A 20,660-nucleotide genomic window follows, 5' to 3' on the forward strand; every position below is an offset into this window, starting at 1 on the left:
GACAAAAACAACTATCGCCTCCTAAGTTAACTCACTACTAGTCATTAATTATGTACAATTAAGGCAGAATTTAGCACCTGCTACATGCATATAACCAGCTACCCAACGAAATTATTTAATTTAAAATTACTGCTCGTTAACAAGATAATTATTATACAGACTTACACTCTGAGCTTCAGACAACTAATGTGTCATGTATTCCTCTCACATTCCAGTTGTTATTCCATTAATAACTGATTGTCTGGTTTAGTGTAAATGAAATATTATTGTAATGTGAGATTTTACAGCATTTTTGTCTTTGGACAGCAATGGAATAGAACATGGGTAACAGAGGGGGGAAGCAGGAACCACAATGTCTGATGCAGTTCACAATGCTAGTGTCACCTGTAACAAGAATCAATTCTGCATGTTGTACATTGGATGGAAGCTCGTTCACATGTATGAGAAATGTGGACATAAGATTGAGCCTTGGGGAAACTCTTACATGATTTCTCCTGTCAGAAATATGTCCCTAGCCTAAAATGGTTGAATTGCTATGTAGAATCATACAATGTAAGCTTTCACGCCAGGTGTTGTCTTCAGTTAAAACTTCTGGGCTGAGAGGCCGTGGTCGATGTATAAAATTTCCACCTGACGTTTCGTCTCCATCTGCGGGAGACATCTTCTGAGGTCGTCCGGCTACTGCCACTGAGGCTGCTGGTACTCTCGCATTTATAGAGTGCATAGAGGGCACCACCATTCGTCATGTGATGCCGATGGTATGCCTATCTTTGGAAGGCGTCATCATTCTCGACTAAGAGTAATCTATTGTCATTCTGCTGGCACAACGTCGACATTCATATTTTGTCCAACTTTAAAACTTTCTCTTTTCTATTGAAATTGTTGTGGTGCTTGTGAATTTCTATTGCTTCTCTATACATGCACGTATGATAATGGGATGTTCGTGCTAGAACGCTTGTCTCATTAAATTTAATTTCATGATCCCATCTCGAAAAACATGCTCAGCTACGGCTGATTTTTCGATGTGTCCTAAGCGACAGTTTTTTTTATGTTCGGCTAAGCGGGTGTTTACACTTCTTTTCGTTGTTCCAATATATACTTGTCCACAACTGCATGGAATTTTGTGTACCCCAGGTGTTGCTAGGGGATGTCGGGCGTCTTTTGCAGTTCTTAAATGTTCCTTAATCTTCTTGGTGGGTCTGAAGATGGTTTCGATCCCATACTTGGCCAGAACTTTCCGACACGGTCCGTAACCTTATTAATAAAAGGTAGGAAAACTTTTCCAGTAGGTGTCCGTTGTTGCTCTGGACTTCTGGCTTCTTTTCTTCTTTGATGAAGGGCTTGATCAATTTCCTTACTTGTATATCCGTTTTTGATGAAGGCTGACCGTAGGTGATTCAGTTCATCTTGTAAGTAAGCCGGCTCGCAGATTTTGTTGGCTCTGTCCACCAAGGTTTTAATGACACCTCTTTTTTGCCTAGGATGATGGTTAGATTCCTTGTGGAGGTATCGATCCGTGTGAGTGTTCTTTCTATATACCTTGTGGCCCAGCGTCCCATCCACCCGTTTAATTACTGACACATCCAGGAAATTGAGTTGACCATTGCTCTCTTTCTCCATCGTAAACTGTATCTTCGTGTTAATGCTGTTCAGGTGCACCAAGAAGACATCCAACTCTTCTTCACCATGAGTCCACACTACAAATGTGTCATCAACATAGCGGTACCATTTAGCAGGCTTTTTAGTGGCAGTCTGCAGCGCTCTCTGTTCGAAGATCTCCATAAATAAATTGGCAACAGCTGGGCTGAGAGGGCTTCCCATCGCCACCCCGTCGATCTGTTCGTAAAACTCATTGTTATACTGGAAATAAGTTGTCGTCAGGCAGTGTTTAAATAAAGCTACTATGTCAGTCGTAAAAATATCTGCTATATATGAAATAGCTTCGTTTACAGGCACCATGGTAAACAAGGACACTACATCGAAGCTCACAAGAATATCACTTGGGCTGACGTTAATCTCCGTCAGTTTTTCAATAAAATGCGCTGAGTTTTTAATGTAACTTCGTTCTGTCGATGTGTGGTTGCAGCAAGCAGGCAAGATATCTGGCCACCTCTTGTGTTGGAGATCCTATGGCACTCACAATCTGTCTCAACGGGACCTGTGGTTTATGCACCTTTGGGAGTCCATAAAGTCTGAGTGGAGTGACCCACCAAGAAGATTAAGGAACATTTAAGAACTGCAAAAGACGCCCGACATCCCCTAGCAACACCTGGGATACACAAAATTCCATGCAGTTGTGGACAAGTATATATTGGAACAACGAAAAGAAGTGTAAACACCCACTTAGCCGAACATAAAAGAAACTGTCACTTAGGACACATCGAAAAATCGGCCGTAGCTGAGCATGTTTTTCGAGATGGGAATCATGAAATTAAATTTAATGAGACAAGTGTTCTAGCACGAACATCCCATTATCATACGCGCATGTATAGAGAAGCAATAGAAATTCACAAGCACCACAACAATTTCAATAGAAAAGAGGAAGTTTTAAAGTTGGACAAAATATGAATGTCGACGTTGCGCCAGCAGAATGACAATCTATTACTCCTAATCGAGAATGATGACGCCTTCCAAAGATAGGCATACCGTCGGCATCACATGACAAATGGTGGTGCCCTCTATGCGCTCTGCAAATGCGAGAGTACCAGCAGCCTCAGTGGCAGTAGCCGGACGACCTCAGAAGATGTCTCCCGCAGATGGAGACAAAACGTCAGGTGGAAATTTTATACATCGACCACAGCCTCTCAGCCCGGAAGTTTTAACTGAAGTGCTATGTAGAACTTTCTGTGTTCTTTTGGTTAGGTATGACATTATCCACTAGTTGGCTACACCATCAATCCCATAAAACTTCAATTTATCTAGGAGAATATCTTAATTCGCTCACTCAAAAGCCTTCAATAGGTTGCAGAAAATACCAACCACTGCTATTTTATTATTTAATGATTGTAAAATCTCGTGTGTGAACATATAAATGTCATTCTTAGTAGAGAAACTCTTCTGAAACCCAAACTGGGATTTGCTGAGGATAATATTGTTGCTACAGTCAGATTCCATTATGGAATACATCACCTTCTCAAAAATTTTGGAAAATGATGTCGATTTTGTTGCTACTGTCATTTCTGTTGCTCCTAAGTATTTTAGTTCAGTTTTGATTTACCCCAATCTATTATGTTCTAACTATATGGCAGATCTGATTCAAGAGGTCCGATAATTCTTTCTTACTTTCATAGATGGCAGCAATGTTATCAACAAATTTTATCAGTGACAGCAGACAGTATGGAACTTCGAAAGGCAGTGTTATGGCAGCTATGGCAGTTGCTGAATAAAGCATAATGAGCCTTCAGCATACATTATGATCTCTGTATGTGCTGTTCAGTTAAAATCAGTAGTTTCTTCAGACATGGCTCTCCAATACACGTCTTCCACAGCAGTCAGAAGAAAGGATATGAATGTCTGCAAATGGTAATTATGTCAGTTCTATTAATAATAATAAAAAAAAACAGACCATTCTGCCAAAACCTTCACTTTAATTCCTTCTGAATGTTGTTGTCTGAAGTCAGTTAAGCAAATTGAGTCACTATATCAAATTATTTCCACTCACCTTTTTATTATCCTGTGATACATATATTTCATCACCACCTTCCTTGAGTTCATGGTACAATGTTGCACCGAATACATCTTGATAGCAAATTCGAAAAGTTTGCAAAAATGTCTCTTCCATATCTTCACCTTCATACTCTAGTAGTTCTGTCAGGCCTTTGTACAGTGCCTGAATAATATAAAGACAAAAAAATTTAAAAAATATTGCAGAAATGCAGTTCCATGAATTTAGAAATTACATTCACAGCTACAAGAGAGTGTCAAAAGGCTGTCAGCTTTTCTAACTTTCTATAATGAAATGTGACTAAACAAGTTATTAGCTGCATCAAGTGAGAAAGGCTGACTGCTTTTGCCTACATGTAACAGGTATAGCTCTAGTTGGCTTTGCTGCAAGTGAAATGGTGTCTTTTATCATTAAGTTGGCATGCTGTTTTAAATGTCCAAATTTAGATATGAGTAATTCATGACAGTACAGCAACAAACATTAACATATCTTTTAATGGTATACAGTAAGACACCTTGACAGAAGTAACCTGTATTGCAAGAGTTATTAAATGGTTTGGTACCAGTATTGCATTTCCTAATCAAAATGAGAGAGAATAGTTTGAGCTTTGGAATTTGGGCACCAAAATAACTGACAATGGCCAAAATAGAGAGAGTATAAAATTCAAATTAGCAAAGGCAAGAATTTTTTTCTGGAAAGAGGAATTTGTTAGTATTTAATATAAATTTAAGTGTTAGGAATTATTTTCTGAACATGTTTTTGTTCTGGAGTGGAAGCTTGTACAGAAGTCCAGGAGTGGACTTGACCAAACAGTTCCAACAAGAAGAGAATAGAAGCTTTTTAAATATGGTGCAACAAAAGAATGCTGAAGATTAGATGGATAGACTGAATAATGAGGAGGTACTCAAATGAAATGAAATGAAATGAAATGAAATGAAGAGAAGAGAAAAATTTATGGCACAACTTGACTAAACACAGGGATCTGTTGATAAAACACATTCTGAGGCATCAAGAAATCATCAGTCTGGTAACGGAAGCAAGTGTCAGAGGTAGAGATGAAACCTCAAATAAAGTAAGCAGGTTGAAATGGTCTTACGTTGCAGAAATAACACAGAGATGAAAAGGCTTGCACAGGATAAACTAGCATGGACAGCTGCATCAAACCACTCTTCAGACTCAACCACAACAACAAAAACAACCATCACTGTCTTAAAGATAACTCAGAACTACTCATCAATTATGAACAATTACCGTATTTACTCGAATCTAAGCCGCACTTTTTTTCCGGTTTTTGTAATCCAAAAAACCGCCTGCGGCTTAGAATCGAGTGCAAAGCAAGCTGAAGTTCTGAAAAATGTTGATAGGTGCCGCCACAACTAACTTCTGCCGTCGAATATATGTAGCGCTACACAGGCATCCTTTGCAGACACAAAGATAAATACTGGCGCCAAAACCTCTGCGTCAATAAATAAAATTTAAAAAAAAAAAAATTGGAAGACGAGCTTTTTTTCTCCGCCCGAGTTTCGACCACTGCATTTTCATACATTATCCGACGAAGTAAATACAAATTCCGTATTGTTCATCTTCGAATTTCAATGTACTACGAAAATCCGACTGGTAATACTGGGATTTTTGTCAATATGGCCAACTCTACGTTCTGAATTTTTTCCTACCTGTGAGAAGAGATGGTTGCTAATAGGAACCTGATGAATTGTGAATCACATGCAGTATTCTCTTCACCATAAGAATAATACGAATATAAACATTTTGCCATGTGTTTGCTTCTATCTCATTTAAATCCTGTCTGCCAAATAAACTACGAAACTAGAGTGAGACAACAGCAAACGCGGCAGAATATACGTATCGTGTCATGTTTATATTCGTATTACTCTTATGCCTAATAGTGATATAGTCAGAAATGAAGCACGGCAACTGACTAGATTTTTAAATCTAAGATGACTAATTTCTGTGCAGAATTTGATGTACTAAAGAAGCGGCCGCAAATATTTTCAAACGGAGAAAAATTTTCGCCAAACTCTCATTCAGAACATGTTCTATCATACGCAGTCTATTATTTGGTTCTTGTTGATCATTATCAAAGAAAGCAGCAGTGTAAGTAACAACAAATAGCAGTCTCTTGCCATTGTTTCGCTAATGAGACGATTCCTCTCTTTTTTTAATTGTAGGCGGCGGTAGCGCGCACAAAAGCAAGCCATGCCGCGAGCAGCGACAGGCCGTAAACACGCACTATCAGAATGCGACAAACAAAGCATGACACAGTATAGTAATGCATTTTCAGCGTGGAGTGACTGACGTAAACACCTATAACATAGAAAACGGCACTTATCAGATCAAAGCAAAATAAGCAATCGATTCAAACCAGACGAAACACGTGAAAAAGGAAGGTATCCGTATAAATACGGACGGAGCGCCTGACGCATAGCAATGGCTACCTGGTAAAGCTTAACTGCTAAGCTTTCGACTCGAACCAAACTACTGTAGCTGTATTGTCATTCATTCTACCTAAATTGTGTCTCATATTACAATGGACCAACTTTGTTTCGATTTGGAGGTGCGGCCTAAAACTTCTCTCTCCCCTTGAATTTCGAGTCTCAAATTTCAGGCGCGGCTTAGATTTGGGAATTTTTTTTCCCCTTTATTTCGAGTCTCATTTTTCAGGTGCGGCTTAGATTCGAGTGCGGCTTACATTCGAGTAAATACGGTAAACCAGAATTTGGCACCTACTATGTTCTACATGTAAACAAGTTGCTCACTGAAATTATTTAATCTAGAATGACTGTTGGCTAACAAGATAATTATTGTACAGTGTTACTCACACTCTAAGCTTCACACATGTAATGTGTAATGTACACTGATCAGGCAGAACATTATGATCACCTGAATAAAATTTTCACTCTGCAGCAGCGTGTGCGCTGGTATGAAACTTCCTCGCACATTAAAACTGTGTGCCAGACCAAGACTCGAACTCGAGACCTTTGCCTTTCGCGGGCAAGTGCTCTACCAACTGAGCTACCCAAGCACAACTCATGACCTGCCCTCACAGCTTCTATTCTGCCAGTACCACATCTCCTACCTTCCAAACTTCACAGAAGCTCTCCTACAAACGGAAGGATAGGTCGTGAGTCATGCTTGGTTAGCTCCACTGGTAGAGCACTTGCCCGCAAAAGGCAAAGATCCCGAGTTCAAGTCTCGGTCCGGCACACAGTTTTAATCTGCCAGGAAATTTCATTATGATCACCTGTCTAATAGTTGGTGTGTCCACCTTTGGCACAGATAACAGTAGGGATGCATTGTGGCACCAAATCAATGAGCCCTTGGTAGGATGCTGGAGGGAGTTGGCACTATATCTGCACACCAGTCACCTAATTCCCGTAAATTCTGGGGAGAGGGGCAATGAGTTCTGATGCCACGTTCAATCACATCCCAGATGTGTCCTATCGGGTTCAGGTCTGGCGAGTTGGTGGCGAGCAAAACAACTGGAACTCACCCCTGTGTTCCTTGAACCACTCCACCATGCTCCTGGCAATGTGACATGGTGCATTATCTTTCTGAAAAATGCCACAGCCATTGGGAAACATGATTGTCACGAAGGGGTGTACATGGTCTGCAACCAGTGTACGATACACCTTGGCTGGCGTTGTGCCTCACACGAGCCCCACTGGACCCGTGTATGCCTTCATGAATGTTCCCCAGAGCATAATGGAACTGCCACCAGCTTGTCTCCGTCCCGCAGTACAGGTGTCAAGGACCCATTTCCCTGGAAGCTGGTAGATTTTCATCCTCTTATTGGCATGATGAAGAAGGTATCGGGATTCATCAGACCATGCAATGCTCAGACATTGAGTTAATGTCCAGTGCCGAAGGTCACATGCCCATTTCAGTCGTAGTTGCTGATGTTGTTGTGTTAACATTGGCACATGCATGGGTCGTTGGTGGAGGCCCACTGTTAGGAGTCTTCGGTGCATTGTATGTGTGTTCACACACACTTGTACTCTGCCCTGCATGAAAGTCTGATGGTAGTTCTGCCACAGTTCGCTGCCTATCCTGTTTTTACCAATCCATCCAGCGTACGATGTCCTACCACCTCAGTTTTGCCACATGTTGAAAACACTCACCACAGCACTCCTCGAACACCTGAGAAATCGTGCAGGTTGTGAAATGCTCGTGCCAGGCCTCCGGGCCATCACAATCTTCCTCTGTCAAACTCTGATCAATTACACGTCTTCCCCATTCCACAGACGGACAGCACGCTCTCCAATACTACATTCACCGAATGTGTATCTGACTAGCAGTCATCCGTTGCCAGATGACACTGCCATATATGGATGAGTTTATATTGATAGTAGGCCAGTGGTCACAGTGCTCCGGCTGATCAGTGTATCTCTCACATATTCCAGTTATTGTTCCATTAATAACTGACTGACTGGTTTACTATAGAGAAAATACTATTGTAATGTGATGTTTTACAAAGGGGGAGGGGGAGCAAGATCCGCAATGTATGTTGCTGATTATTCCCACCTGTGCTTTACTAGGCAACTAGTTTTAAAGACACTTGTTGCTTGCCTGATGTGTCCATGGTAAAGCACAATTATAGTTAGTGCAAACTAAAATTTGAAACAAATACTAACAAAGAGAGAGAGGGGCTGGCCAGTACTTACCTCAGCTCAGTACAGCCAATAGATACACAAAAAACAGAATCAAAAATTTTCGTTCCTAGCTTTCGGAACAAATGTTCCTTCATCAGGGAGGAAAGAGGGGAAAGAAAGGGAAGAAGGGAAAGTAGATTCAGTTACTCACAACCCAGGTTATGAAGCAACAGGGAAAGGAAAACAGGGAGGGTAGCAAGGATGGTGGCATGGTTGTCAGAGGGAAGCCAAAGATATTCTAATGTTACAGTTGTCAGAGGGAAGCCAAAGATATTCTACTGTAACAGTAGAATATCTTTGGCTTCCCTCTGACAACCATGCCTCCATCCTTGCTACCCTCCCTGTTTCCCTTTCCCTGTTGCTTCATAACCTGGGTTGTGAGTAACTGAATCTACTTTCCCTTCTTCCCTTTCTTTCCCCTCTCTCCTCCCTGATGAAGGAACATATGTTCCGAAAGCTAGGAACGTAAATTTTCAGTTCTGTTTTTTGTGTATCTATCGGCTGTACTGAGCGGAGGTAAGTACTGGCCAGCCCCTCTATCTCTTTGTTAGTATTTGTTTCACATATTTATATGAGATTTTCCATTAATCATTTAGCAAACTAAAATTTACGTTTTTAGAATAAATATGGTAGGCTTTAGTAGAAGATGGGGAGAAAAATTGTGCCTAAGAAACCAGTTAGTGAAAAAAGAGCTTTGCATAAAAGCCGTTAAAAGAATTATTTATCATTGCCATCTTTAATGTAGTTATTAAATATGTAGTTACTCTGATTTTAATATCTTATAAAACATCTTCCTACACATATCTTTATATAGGCACCATGAACAAGACTACACTCATCAGCAGCAAGAGACAGTCTTTTTTTTACATTGTTCATTTATTTTGTAATAATAATGAAACTTCTGATCAGCAAGCTGGTGATCACAAAAGTGAAAATAAATGGGACTGGAAGATTAGTAATGTTACACTCAACACCTCAGCTATACAATGAGTTTCTCCCTTTGCTCCTTCCTTCCCTTGCATTTTCTATGAAGAGACTTCAAAAAGTAAATTGTACATGGTTATGGTAGGCCAAGTAACTTTTATTGATTGGTCCAATGAACTTCTAAGTGACCCCATTACATGACACAACTTTTGAACTTAGACACAAAGTATCTATAAACAATGGTCAGAGCATTCCTTGACAATAGAAATAAGTTTTTTGGCCTCGGATCAATCTATGAACCGCTGTATCCTCGTCACTTGATAATCTCTTTCCCCCAGATGTTCTTTCAGACTGCCAAAAACATGAAAAAGCATGGAGATGGGATCTGGACTTCCCATTTAGTATCATCCATGTCTGTGTGTGGCCTTGATCAAATAGTTGGCACTATTTCACTACAGCTGGACACAATATTGAAGCTGGTCCATATACCAACAGAATTTCACAGAATCTGGGTGAAATTTAAATGTTTTGCCCACAAGAACTGTACTGTCCTGCCTCCACCATTATAGTTACACAATGGTCAAAATGTGGGACAATATGGTTAACTTATTTTCTGAAATCCCTACGTACGTCAAATTCATTGATGCATTCAAGTTAACTGACCTGGTTCTCAGTGACCATATTAACCTATTAAATGTCCAGATACTCAAAGACACCATAATGGTACTGAAACAGAATATGATGAAATGAAGCTTGAAATGCTACATTCAGTCTTCTGAAATTACTTCACCTAAAAAGATCACAAAATACATACTTTCAATAATGGCACAGACACAAAAATAACATGGCACATACAACATAATGGGAAAAAAGCTGAAGATGTTCGATACAGCAAATACCACTGAACCAGTCACATACTATATCAAATGTGAAAAAGAATTTGTTCTTCTAACAAAATGTTTACTTTAGCATCTCATATCATTGAAGAACACATACGTGAAAAATTACAGATGTCTCAAAGACAGTTTGTTGTTAAATTATCGAACATATTATATGTTTGAGTGAAGGCAGAAAAGCTCTTCTGTAAGAATCGATGCAGATTCTGCATGCACTGACCACGCTAAACTCTGCTTACACTGTTCGTTCACAGCTTTTGTAACATAATGTGCAAGCTGTGAACAGTGTCAACTGAGCTCATTGCTGTTTCTCTATGGATGAACCTGTTCTGAAATTTTGCAACTCCAACATTTTTAATGCATGCACAATGGTTGCACATCACACATATGCAACGATTTGAAAGTGTTCACACATGAAAGAAACACAGTGATGTTTAGGCTTCTTATGAACTTACAAAAGATGAAAGATGTGGAGAAAGACAGCCATACTGTCAATAAGGCAAGAGACCTGCTACAAACACTGAAATCGTGCAGAGTTGGGAGCTTGTTCTATTTACAAGAAAATGGACCAAAGGTGTGCGCTGTTGATGAGGCAAAAGATATGAAAAGTGAAACCCAAATCTGGCATGCTCAATTACGCCACTTGAACTCTATAAGATACGATCAAAATGCTCAAAAACAAGTATGCGACAGATCTGAAATTCAGTGATGTCAATCTCACTAGATGTATTGTGTGTCTTTGAGGAAACAATCATGTCCATTTTCTTCACCAAACAAGAAGGTAATGCAAACTTCTAGAGTTTATGCACTCTGATGTTTGTGGGCAATAAGAGAAACATTTCTTGGCGGTGTGAGAGGTTTTGTGCCCTTTATAGATGACCACACACCTTACAGCCTAATGGTGTTGCCAAATGAAAGAACCATTCAGTGAACAAGGTGGCTCTTTGCATGCTGCTCGAGTCAGGACCACCACCATCATTTTGGGCTGAAGCCAGCAACACAGCTAACTACATCTGAAACCATTGCTTAACTAAAGGACTATCTGATGGAACTCTATATGAGACGTGGCTGAAGAGGAAACCTGACCTGTCTAATCTTTGTATATGTAGCCAAAAGGCTGTCATCCAAGATAAATCGTCAAACAAATGAAGGTTTGATCCTAAGGGCAAAGAAGGGATTTTTGTAGGCTACTCTAACTATTTGAAAGTCTGTTGGGTGTGGGTACCAAGAGATCAGAGGATTCACATTTCAAGAAATGTGAAGTTCCTTGATCATAACAATTTTGAACCCAAACACACTTGTCTGGGCTTCTATGACAATTAACTAGACCATCACCAAGAGAAGGCATCGGTATGAATTCCATGCGAAGAAATTTCAATGGTGATAAAAACACTGAATTAGAGCCACTGTCAGACAAAGTACTCTACAGCTTTGATGAAGACTGGCTTCTAATCACTTCACTTCAGGCCAAGAATTCAATCTTGAAGATAAATTATTCTGTGGTGATGACTGTAATTCATCAAGCATCACACCTGTTCAATAGTTTGTGTCAGGTGTAGATTCATCAGATGATATTAACTTCACTGCAAATACAATAGAGATCACTGTCAACGATGCACTGCATGGTCCAGATCACTGAGTGCGGTCTGAGGCCATATACACACATAAAAAAAAGTTTTTCGTCACCTCAGTTCTGAGAGTTCGAGAGCCTGCCCTTTTCGTTGCTCATGAAAACCACACATTGCATGTTGTGCCACCATACAGCGAGACCTTCAGAGGTGGTGGTCCAGATTGCTGTACACATCGGTACCTCTAATACCCAGTAGCATGTCCTCTTGCATTGATGCATGCCTGTATTTGTTGTGGTATACTACCCACTAGTTCACCAAGGCACTGTTGGTCCAGATTGTCCCACTCCTCAATGGAGATTTGGCGTAGATCCCTCAGAGTGGTCAGTGGGTCACATCGTCCCATACGTCGGCCCCACATAATGCCAACCCAAAACAGCAGGGAACCTCCACCTTGCTGCAATTGCTGGACAGTGGGTCTAAGGTGTTCAGCCTCCAGACACATCTCTGACGACTGTCTGGTCGAAGGCATATGTGATACTCATTGGTGAAGAGAACACGATGTCAATCCTGAGCAGTCCATCCGGCATGTTGTTGGACCCATCTGAACCACATTGCATGGTGTCGCGGTTGCAAAGATGGACCTCGCCATAGACATTGGGAGTCAAGTTGCACATCATGCAGCCTATTGTGCACAGGGAGTCGTAACACCATGTCCTGTGGCTGCACGAAAAGCATTATTCAACATGGTGGCATTGCTGTCAGGGTTCCTCCGAGCCATAGTCCATAGGTAGTGATCATCTACTGCAGTAGTAGCCCTTTGACAGCCTGAGTGAGGCACGGCATCGACAGTTACTGTGTCTCTTTTATCTCCTCCACGTCCAAACAACATCGCTTTGATTTACTCTGAGACCCCTGGACACTTCCCTTTTTGAGAGCCCTTCCTGGCACAAAGTAACAATGCAGACGCGATCAACTGCAATACTGAACGTATAGGCATTGTTGAACTACAAACAACATGAGCCGTGTACCTCCTTCCTGGAGGAATGACTGGAACTGATAGGCTGTCGGACCCGCTACATCTAATAGGTGCTGCTCATGCATGGTTGTTTACATCTTTGGGTGGGTTTAGTGACATCTCTGAACAGTCAAAGGGACTGTGTCTGTGATAAAATATCCACAGTCAACATCTATCTTTAGGAGTTCTGGAAACCAGGGTTATGCAAAACTTTTTTTGATGTGCATATGATGAAATCACGCACTTTTGTATCATGGGTATAACAATACTGTAACAATATACCTAGAACATTGTAGACCTAAAAAATGAAAGGGTAATTGACTGTAGGACTGTTTTGAGGAATAAATACGGAAGTGATGGATCTTTGATGAGGAAAAAACCAGGAATAGTTGCAGCCTGGAGTTCACTTCATGGAAATATTCTTTCCAGTTACAAGAATAAAATCATACATATTACTTTCGAATTTCAGCCAAATTTCACGTGTGTGTGTGACACTGGGTATCACGACAGAATTTCTCAATGTTGAAATTGACAACGAAATATTCATGGAACAGCCTTGCCCACTGGTTGAATTGCCACTAAAGATGCAGAGAAAGATAGCCATATTGTCAAGAAGGCAAGAGACCTGCTACAAATACTGAAATCGTTACAGTGTGTAAACTTAGAAAAGTCATTTATGGGCTGCACCAAGCTGGTCGACTGTGGTATACCAAGTTGGATGCAGCACAGGAGCAAACTGAATGCAAAAGCTACAAGTACAGAAGATGGCACTCATTATCCATTTGGAGAACTCTATATGTCCATCTTTTCAGTGATGGTGTGGGGACTCTGCTGTTTGATACAGGATGCCAAATCAAACACCTTTCAGCTGTCTAATTTCCAAACTGTTATTTTATTTGGTTACCAGTTTTGGCAATTTACCGCACCATCTTCAGGTCCCCTGACCAATGCATAGGACGATCCCTACTTCGGTTCTGGTCAAAATAGAGGCCAGCGTTCAAGTACTGGTGTCTGTAGATTTCTGCTTGCTACTGAGATCATCGTCTGTGGCAGATAATGGTTGAAGTGATCGTTGTATAAAGCATAGATCTATAGATACCAGTATTTTCATCAGAATCAAGGTTGGAATTTTACTACACGTCTGTCAGGGGACCAGAAAATGGCATAGTAAATCACTGAAACTTGTAGCCAAATAAAGTAAGTTTGGAAATTAGATGACAAAGGTATTGGATTTAACATAATATTCAGATAACTGGTTGGAGCACTGATGTACACTGTCTTCAGTATTGGACTTGACATATACTATGCAGTCAGTAAGCTAAGCCAGTACAGTAACAGCCATGATTTTATTCACTGATAATGGCTAAGCAAACCCTTAGATTCAAAGGAACCACAGACAAGAAACTACCCTACATCAAAGGGATAAAGAAGTTATCTTCGGCATACACCACCATGTTCAATGACAATCAGCTGAAAAGTTAGCACAAAAGTCAGTTTTCCACTTAAAGATGAAGCACATTCATGTAAAATACCACTTCAGATGTCAAGCTCTACTTTAGTACCCACTGAAGGAGAAAGAGAAGATTTGTGTTTCATGTCCCGTCGACAGTGAGGTCATTAGAGGCGGAGGTGAAGAGGATAGAGAAGGAGATCAGTCATGCACTTTTCAAAGGAACCATCTTAGCATTTGCATGGAGCAATTTTGGGAATCAGAGAACACCTAAGTCTGTATGCCTGGACAGAAATTTGAACAGTTGTTCTCCTGACTGCAAGTCCAGTGAGCTAATCACTGCACAGGCACACTTGGTCAGTAGCTGGTGAAACTGGATTATCAGCCAACAGAAGATCTGATGGTAGATGTACTAATGACACCTCTTTCTGCACTGAAGTGCAAGAAATGTGCTGAAGGACTTTGACTTCAATCCCAAAGCTATGAACATAAGACTCAATTCTTAATTTGTAACTGACTGTAAAAATTGAGAGAGCATGTTGAGATTCAAATTTTACCCCTACCTAATACCTTTGGTGTCTATAATGTCACTATGCACATTTTCAAGTGTGTTGTTCTTATTTCTGTGTTATTTTCTACACAATGAGTTATGAATAAAGTTGTTCAATAATTATGTGTCGTGCCTGTGTTTTTTCAAACCACATCCCAACAGGGCACTAACTCACAACTAGTGTTAACAACAACTAATACATGGTAAATCAAAATTAAAAAAATTCACATACATAAAAGATAGTAGTAGAGGAATAAGGATATTATTGTACTTACAAGATACCTCTGCCATATACTGCCCAGCAGCCAAAAATATTTGTGTAATATCTAAACTGTCATCACATTTACATCAAAATTTGCCAAACAAATTCACTACATTTTTAACAAAACTGTATTCTGGGAAATATATAATGCAATTGTATACAACTCACCATTTAACACAGGATATTTAAAAATAATGCAAACAATACTTTAACAAGCCACCGAGTTACACCGTGCATGACATTTAATGACAGAACATAACAGTAAAATATGGGAAAGAGGGAGCAGTAGCATTTATTATGGCAACCAAACGGAATGCCAATTCCAGAATGAGATTTTCACTCTGCAGCGGAGTGTTCGCTGATATGAAACTTCCTGGCAGATTAAAACTGTGTGCCCGACCGAGACTCGAACTCGGGCCTTTGCCTTTCGCGGGCAAGTGCTCTACCAACTGAGCTACCGAAGCACGACTCACGACCGGTACTCACAGCTTCACTTCTGCCAGTACCTCGTCTCCTACATTCCAAACTTTACAGAAGCTCTCCTGCGAACCTTGCAGAACTAGCACTCCTGAAAGAAAGGATATTGCGGAGACATGGCTTAGCCACAGCCTGGGGGATGTTTCCAGAATGAGATTTTCACTCTGCAGCGGAGTGTGCGCTGATATGAAACTTCCTGGCAGATTAAAACTGTGTGCCCGACCGAGACTCGAACTCGGGACCTTTGCCTTTCGCGGGCAAGTGCTCTACCAACTGAGCTACCGAAGCACGACTCACGACCGGTACTCACAGCTTCACTTCTGCCAGTACCTCGTCTCCTACCTTCCAAACTTTACAGAAGCTCTCCTGCGAACCTTGCAGAACTAGCACTCCTGAAAGAAAGGATATTGCGGAGACATGGCTTAGCCACAGCCTGGGGGATGTTTCCAGAATGAGATTTTCACTCTGCAGCGGAGTGTTCGCTGATATGAAACTTCCTGGCAGATTAAAACTGTGTGCCCGACCGAGACTCGAACTCGGGCCTTTGCCTTTCGCGGGCAAGTGCTCTACCAACTGAGCTACCGAAGCACGACTCACGACCGGTACTCACAGCTTCACTTCTGCCAGTACCTCGTCTCCTACATTCCAAACTTTACAGAAGCTCTCCTGCGAACCTTGCAGAACTAGCACTCCTGAAAGAAAGGATATTGCGGAGACATGGCTTAGCCACAGCCTGGGGGATGTTTCCAGAATGAGATTTTCACTCTGCAGCGGAGTGTGCGCTGATATGAAACTTCCTGGCAGATTAAAACTGTGTGCCCGACCGAGACTCGAACTCGGGACCTTTGCCTTTCGCGGGCAAGTGCTCTACCAACTGAGCTACCGAAGCACGACTCACGACCGGTACTCACAGCTTCACTTCTGCCAGTACCTCGTCTCCTACCTTCCAAACTTTACAGAAGCTCTCCTGCGAACCTTGCAGAACTAGCACTCCTGAAAGAAAGGATATTGCGGAGACATGGCTTAGCCACAGCCTGGGGGATGTTTCCAGAATGAGATTTTCACTCTGCAGCGGAGTGTTCGCTGATATGAAACTTCCTGGCAGATTAAAACTGTGTGCCCGACCGAGACTCGAACTCGGGCCTTTGCCTTTCGCGGGCAAGTGCTCTACCAACTGAGCTACCGAAGCACGACTCACGACCGGTACTCACAGCTTCACTTCTGCCAGTACCTCGTCTCCTACATTCCAAACTTTACAGAAGCTCTCCTGCGAACCTTGCAGAACTAGCACTCCTGAAAGAAAGGATATTGCGGAGACATGGCTTAGCCACAGCCTGGGGGATGTTTCCAGAATGAGATTTTCACTCTGCAGCGGAGTGTGCGCTGATATGAAACTTCCTGGCAGATTAAAACTGTGTGCCCGACCGAGACTCGAACTCGGGACCTTTGCCTTTCGCGGGCAAGTGCTCTACCAACTGAGCTACCGAAGCACGACTCACGACCGGTACTCACAGCTTCACTTCTGCCAGTACCTCGTCTCCTACCTTCCAAACTTTACAGAAGCTCTCCTGCGAACCTTGCAGAACTAGCACTCCTGAAAGAAAGGAAGGTAGGAGACGAGGTACTGGCAGAAGTGAAGCTGTGAGTACCGGTCGTGAGTCGTGCTTCGGTAGCTCAGTTGGTAGAGCACTTGCCCGCGAAAGGCAAAGGTCCCGAGTTCGAGTCTCGGTCGGGCACACAGTTTTAATCTGCCAGGAAGTTTCATATCAGCGCACACTCCGCTGCAGAGTGAAAATCTCATTCTGGAAACATCCCCCAGGCTGTGGCTAAGCCATGTCTCCGCAATATCCTTTCTTTCAGGAGTGCTAGTTCTGCAAGGTTCGCAGGAGAGCTTCTGTAAAGTTTGGAATGTAGGAGACGAGGTACTGGCAGAAGTGAAGCTGTGAGTACCGGTCGTGAGTCGTGCTTCGGTAGCTCAGTTGGTAGAGCACTTGCCCGCGAAAGGCAAAGGCCCGAGTTCGAGTCTCGGTCGGGCACACAGTTTTAATCTGCCAGGAAGTTTCATATCAGCGAACACTCCGCTGCAGAGTGAAAATCTCATTCTGGAAACATCCCCCAGGCTGTGGCTAAGCCATGTCTCCGCAATATCCTTTCTTTCAGGAGTGCTAGTTCTGCAAGGTTCGCAGGAGAGCTTCTGTAAAGTTTGGAAGGTAGGAGACGAGGTACTGGCAGAAGTGAAGCTGTGAGTACCGGTCGTGAGTCGTGCTTCGGTAGCTCAGTTGGTAGAGCACTTGCCCGCGAAAGGCAAAGGTCCCGAGTTCGAGTCTCGGTCGGGCACACAGTTTTAATCTGCCAGGAAGTTTCATATCAGCGCACACTCCGCTGCAGAGTGAAAATCTCATTCTGGAAACATCCCCCAGGCTGTGGCTAAGCCATGTCTCCGCAATATCCTTTCTTTCAGGAGTGCTAGTTCTGCAAGGTTCGCAGGAGAGCTTCTGTAAAGTTTGGAATGTAGGAGACGAGGTACTGGCAGAAGTGAAGCTGTGAGTACCGGTCGTGAGTCGTGCTTCGGTAGCTCAGTTGGTAGAGCACTTGCCCGCGAAAGGCAAAGGCCCGAGTTCGAGTCTCGGTCGGGCACACAGTTTTAATCTGCCAGGAAGTTTCATATCAGCGAACACTCCGCTGCAGAGTGAAAATCTCATTCTGGAAACATCCCCCAGGCTGTGGCTAAGCCATGTCTCCGCAATATCCTTTCTTTCAGGAGTGCTAGTTCTGCAAGGTTCGCAGGAGAGCTTCTGTAAAGTTTGGAAGGTAGGAGACGAGGTACTGGCAGAAGTGAAGCTGTGAGTACCGGTCGTGAGTCGTGCTTCGGTAGCTCAGTTGGTAGAGCACTTGCCCGCGAAAGGCAAAGGTCCCGAGTTCGAGTCTCGGTCGGGCACACAGTTTTAATCTGCCAGGAAGTTTCATATCAGCGCACACTCCGCTGCAGAGTGAAAATCTCATTCTGGAAACATCCCCCAGGCTGTGGCTAAGCCATGTCTCCGCAATATCCTTTCTTTCAGGAGTGCTAGTTCTGCAAGGTTCGCAGGAGAGCTTCTGTAAAGTTTGGAATGTAGGAGACGAGGTACTGGCAGAAGTGAAGCTGTGAGTACCGGTCGTGAGTCGTGCTTCGGTAGCTCAGTTGGTAGAGCACTTGCCCGCGAAAGGCAAAGGCCCGAGTTCGAGTCTCGGTCGGGCACACAGTTTTAATCTGCCAGGAAGTTTCATATCAGCGAACACTCCGCTGCAGAGTGAAAATCTCATTCTGGAAACATCCCCCAGGCTGTGGCTAAGCCATGTCTCCGCAATATCCTTTCTTTCAGGAGTGCTAGTTCTGCAAGGTTCGCAGGAGAGCTTCTGTAAAGTTTGGAAGGTAGGAGACGAGGTACTGGCAGAAGTGAAGCTGTGAGTACCGGTCGTGAGTCGTGCTTCGGTAGCTCAGTTGGTAGAGCACTTGCCCGCGAAAGGCAAAGGTCCCGAGTTCGAGTCTCGGTCGGGCACACAGTTTTAATCTGCCAGGAAGTTTCATATCAGCGCACACTCCGCTGCAGAGTGAAAATCTCATTCTGGAAACATCCCCCAGGCTGTGGCTAAGCCATGTCTCCGCAATATCCTTTCTTTCAGGAGTGCTAGTTCTGCAAGGTTCGCAGGAGAGCTTCTGTAAAGTTTGGAATGTAGGAGACGAGGTACTGGCAGAAGTGAAGCTGTGAGTACCGGTCGTGAGTCGTGCTTCGGTAGCTCAGTTGGTAGAGCACTTGCCCGCGAAAGGCAAAGGCCCGAGTTCGAGTCTCGGTCGGGCACACGGAATGCCAATTCTTTATCTGAAAAGGAATGGGGTGCATACAGGAACGCATATACAACTTCACAACTCATATCATGTAACGGTCAACATAACATTTCAAACTGGCATAACTGAATTGCCACAATGAAACCATATAAAACCTCATGTCAATTACAGAATACAGAGCATAATGCTATACCAAATTGTAAAATACGGAACAGTGGGAGCAGGGTCCTTCATTAAGATAACCATTGGGATGTTGCCCTCACTTTAAGATGGAGTATGGTGCATATGGAAATTACATGTAACTTTACACACAACATAAGAAATAATATTAAAGGGTGTTTCAAAAAGAATGACCTGATTTCAAAACTCCATTTTTATTGATAAAAAAATACTATAAACATGAGATACATTGCAAAATACTCGCATAGTCTTAAAGTTTTAGTTATGCTACTACAACTACTCTGTGTCCATCAGCAACAGCACAAAAATGAAAACCGTGTTACATTTTTATCACAGTTAATTTTCATTGTTTAAACAAGATTTCACATTAGTGGTAAAGTGTACGTATGGGGAATCCAGAACCCTCATGACATTTAGCATAAAATAGACTCATCTTAAGCAAACGTTTTTGTGCCATTTCTTGTGAAAAAGTGCACAGTCCCTCGTGTTTTGAGGAAAACACAGTGACTGGAATGGGCTATCTTCAAATGCTGCACAACTTCCTTTTTCCACAGCTTCAGGAGCACTCTGACAACTTCATTTTCCAACAGATTGAGCTCAAATACATTGGCACAACAATGTGGGTTAGTTTCTCAATGATGCTCTGCCTCAATGATGGGTAGGTTGCATGGACCCTGCCTCCCATTCTTGGCCTCAAAGATCGCCAGACAAGAACCCATTTGATTTTTTCTAGTGGGGATATGTGAAGGAAAGTGTGTTCATCTCCCCTTTACCTCATGACATTGAAGAAGTGAAGAATGGAATAACAGCCTATATAACTTCTGCAAAAGCAGATACAATGTGTAAAGTTTATGATGAATTTAGTTATTGTCTGGATGTTGTTCATGCTGCTGCTGGTGAACACAGAGCATTTGTAGTAGCAAAGCTAAAACTAAGATTTCATGAGAATTTTGCAATTCATCCCATGTTTGTAGTATGTTTTTGTTGATAAATATGGAGTTTTGAAATAAGGTCATTCTTTTTGAAACACTATGTACATCACAAAAGTAAAAAATTATTTCTTCCTATACTGATGTCACAAACACGATGCCTTGCCCCAATGAAAACAACACAGCCACATCCGTGATATGATTAGAAGTGCAGAATGGAGTAAATAATACCAAAACGAAATTTAAAAT

The 20,660-nt window shown here is 42.3% G+C and overlaps 1 protein-coding gene across 2 annotated transcripts in view; it reads right to left on the minus strand.

Moving 5' to 3' along the window:
* LOC126094557 (ubiquitin-protein ligase E3A) overlaps positions 1-20,660 on the minus strand; it is a 161,800-nt gene that overhangs the window by 43,660 nt on the left and 97,480 nt on the right. For both annotated transcript variants that reach the window (XM_049908992.1, XM_049908991.1), the window contains exon 9: positions 3,662-3,829. In XM_049908992.1, the coding sequence (XP_049764949.1) occupies positions 3,662-3,829 (168 nt within the window). The remainder of the gene's footprint in view (positions 1-3,661; positions 3,830-20,660) is intronic.

Source organism: Schistocerca cancellata, chromosome 8 (assembly GCF_023864275.1).
Source record: "Schistocerca cancellata isolate TAMUIC-IGC-003103 chromosome 8, iqSchCanc2.1, whole genome shotgun sequence".
Taxonomy (NCBI): Eukaryota; Metazoa; Arthropoda; class Insecta; order Orthoptera; family Acrididae; genus Schistocerca; species Schistocerca cancellata.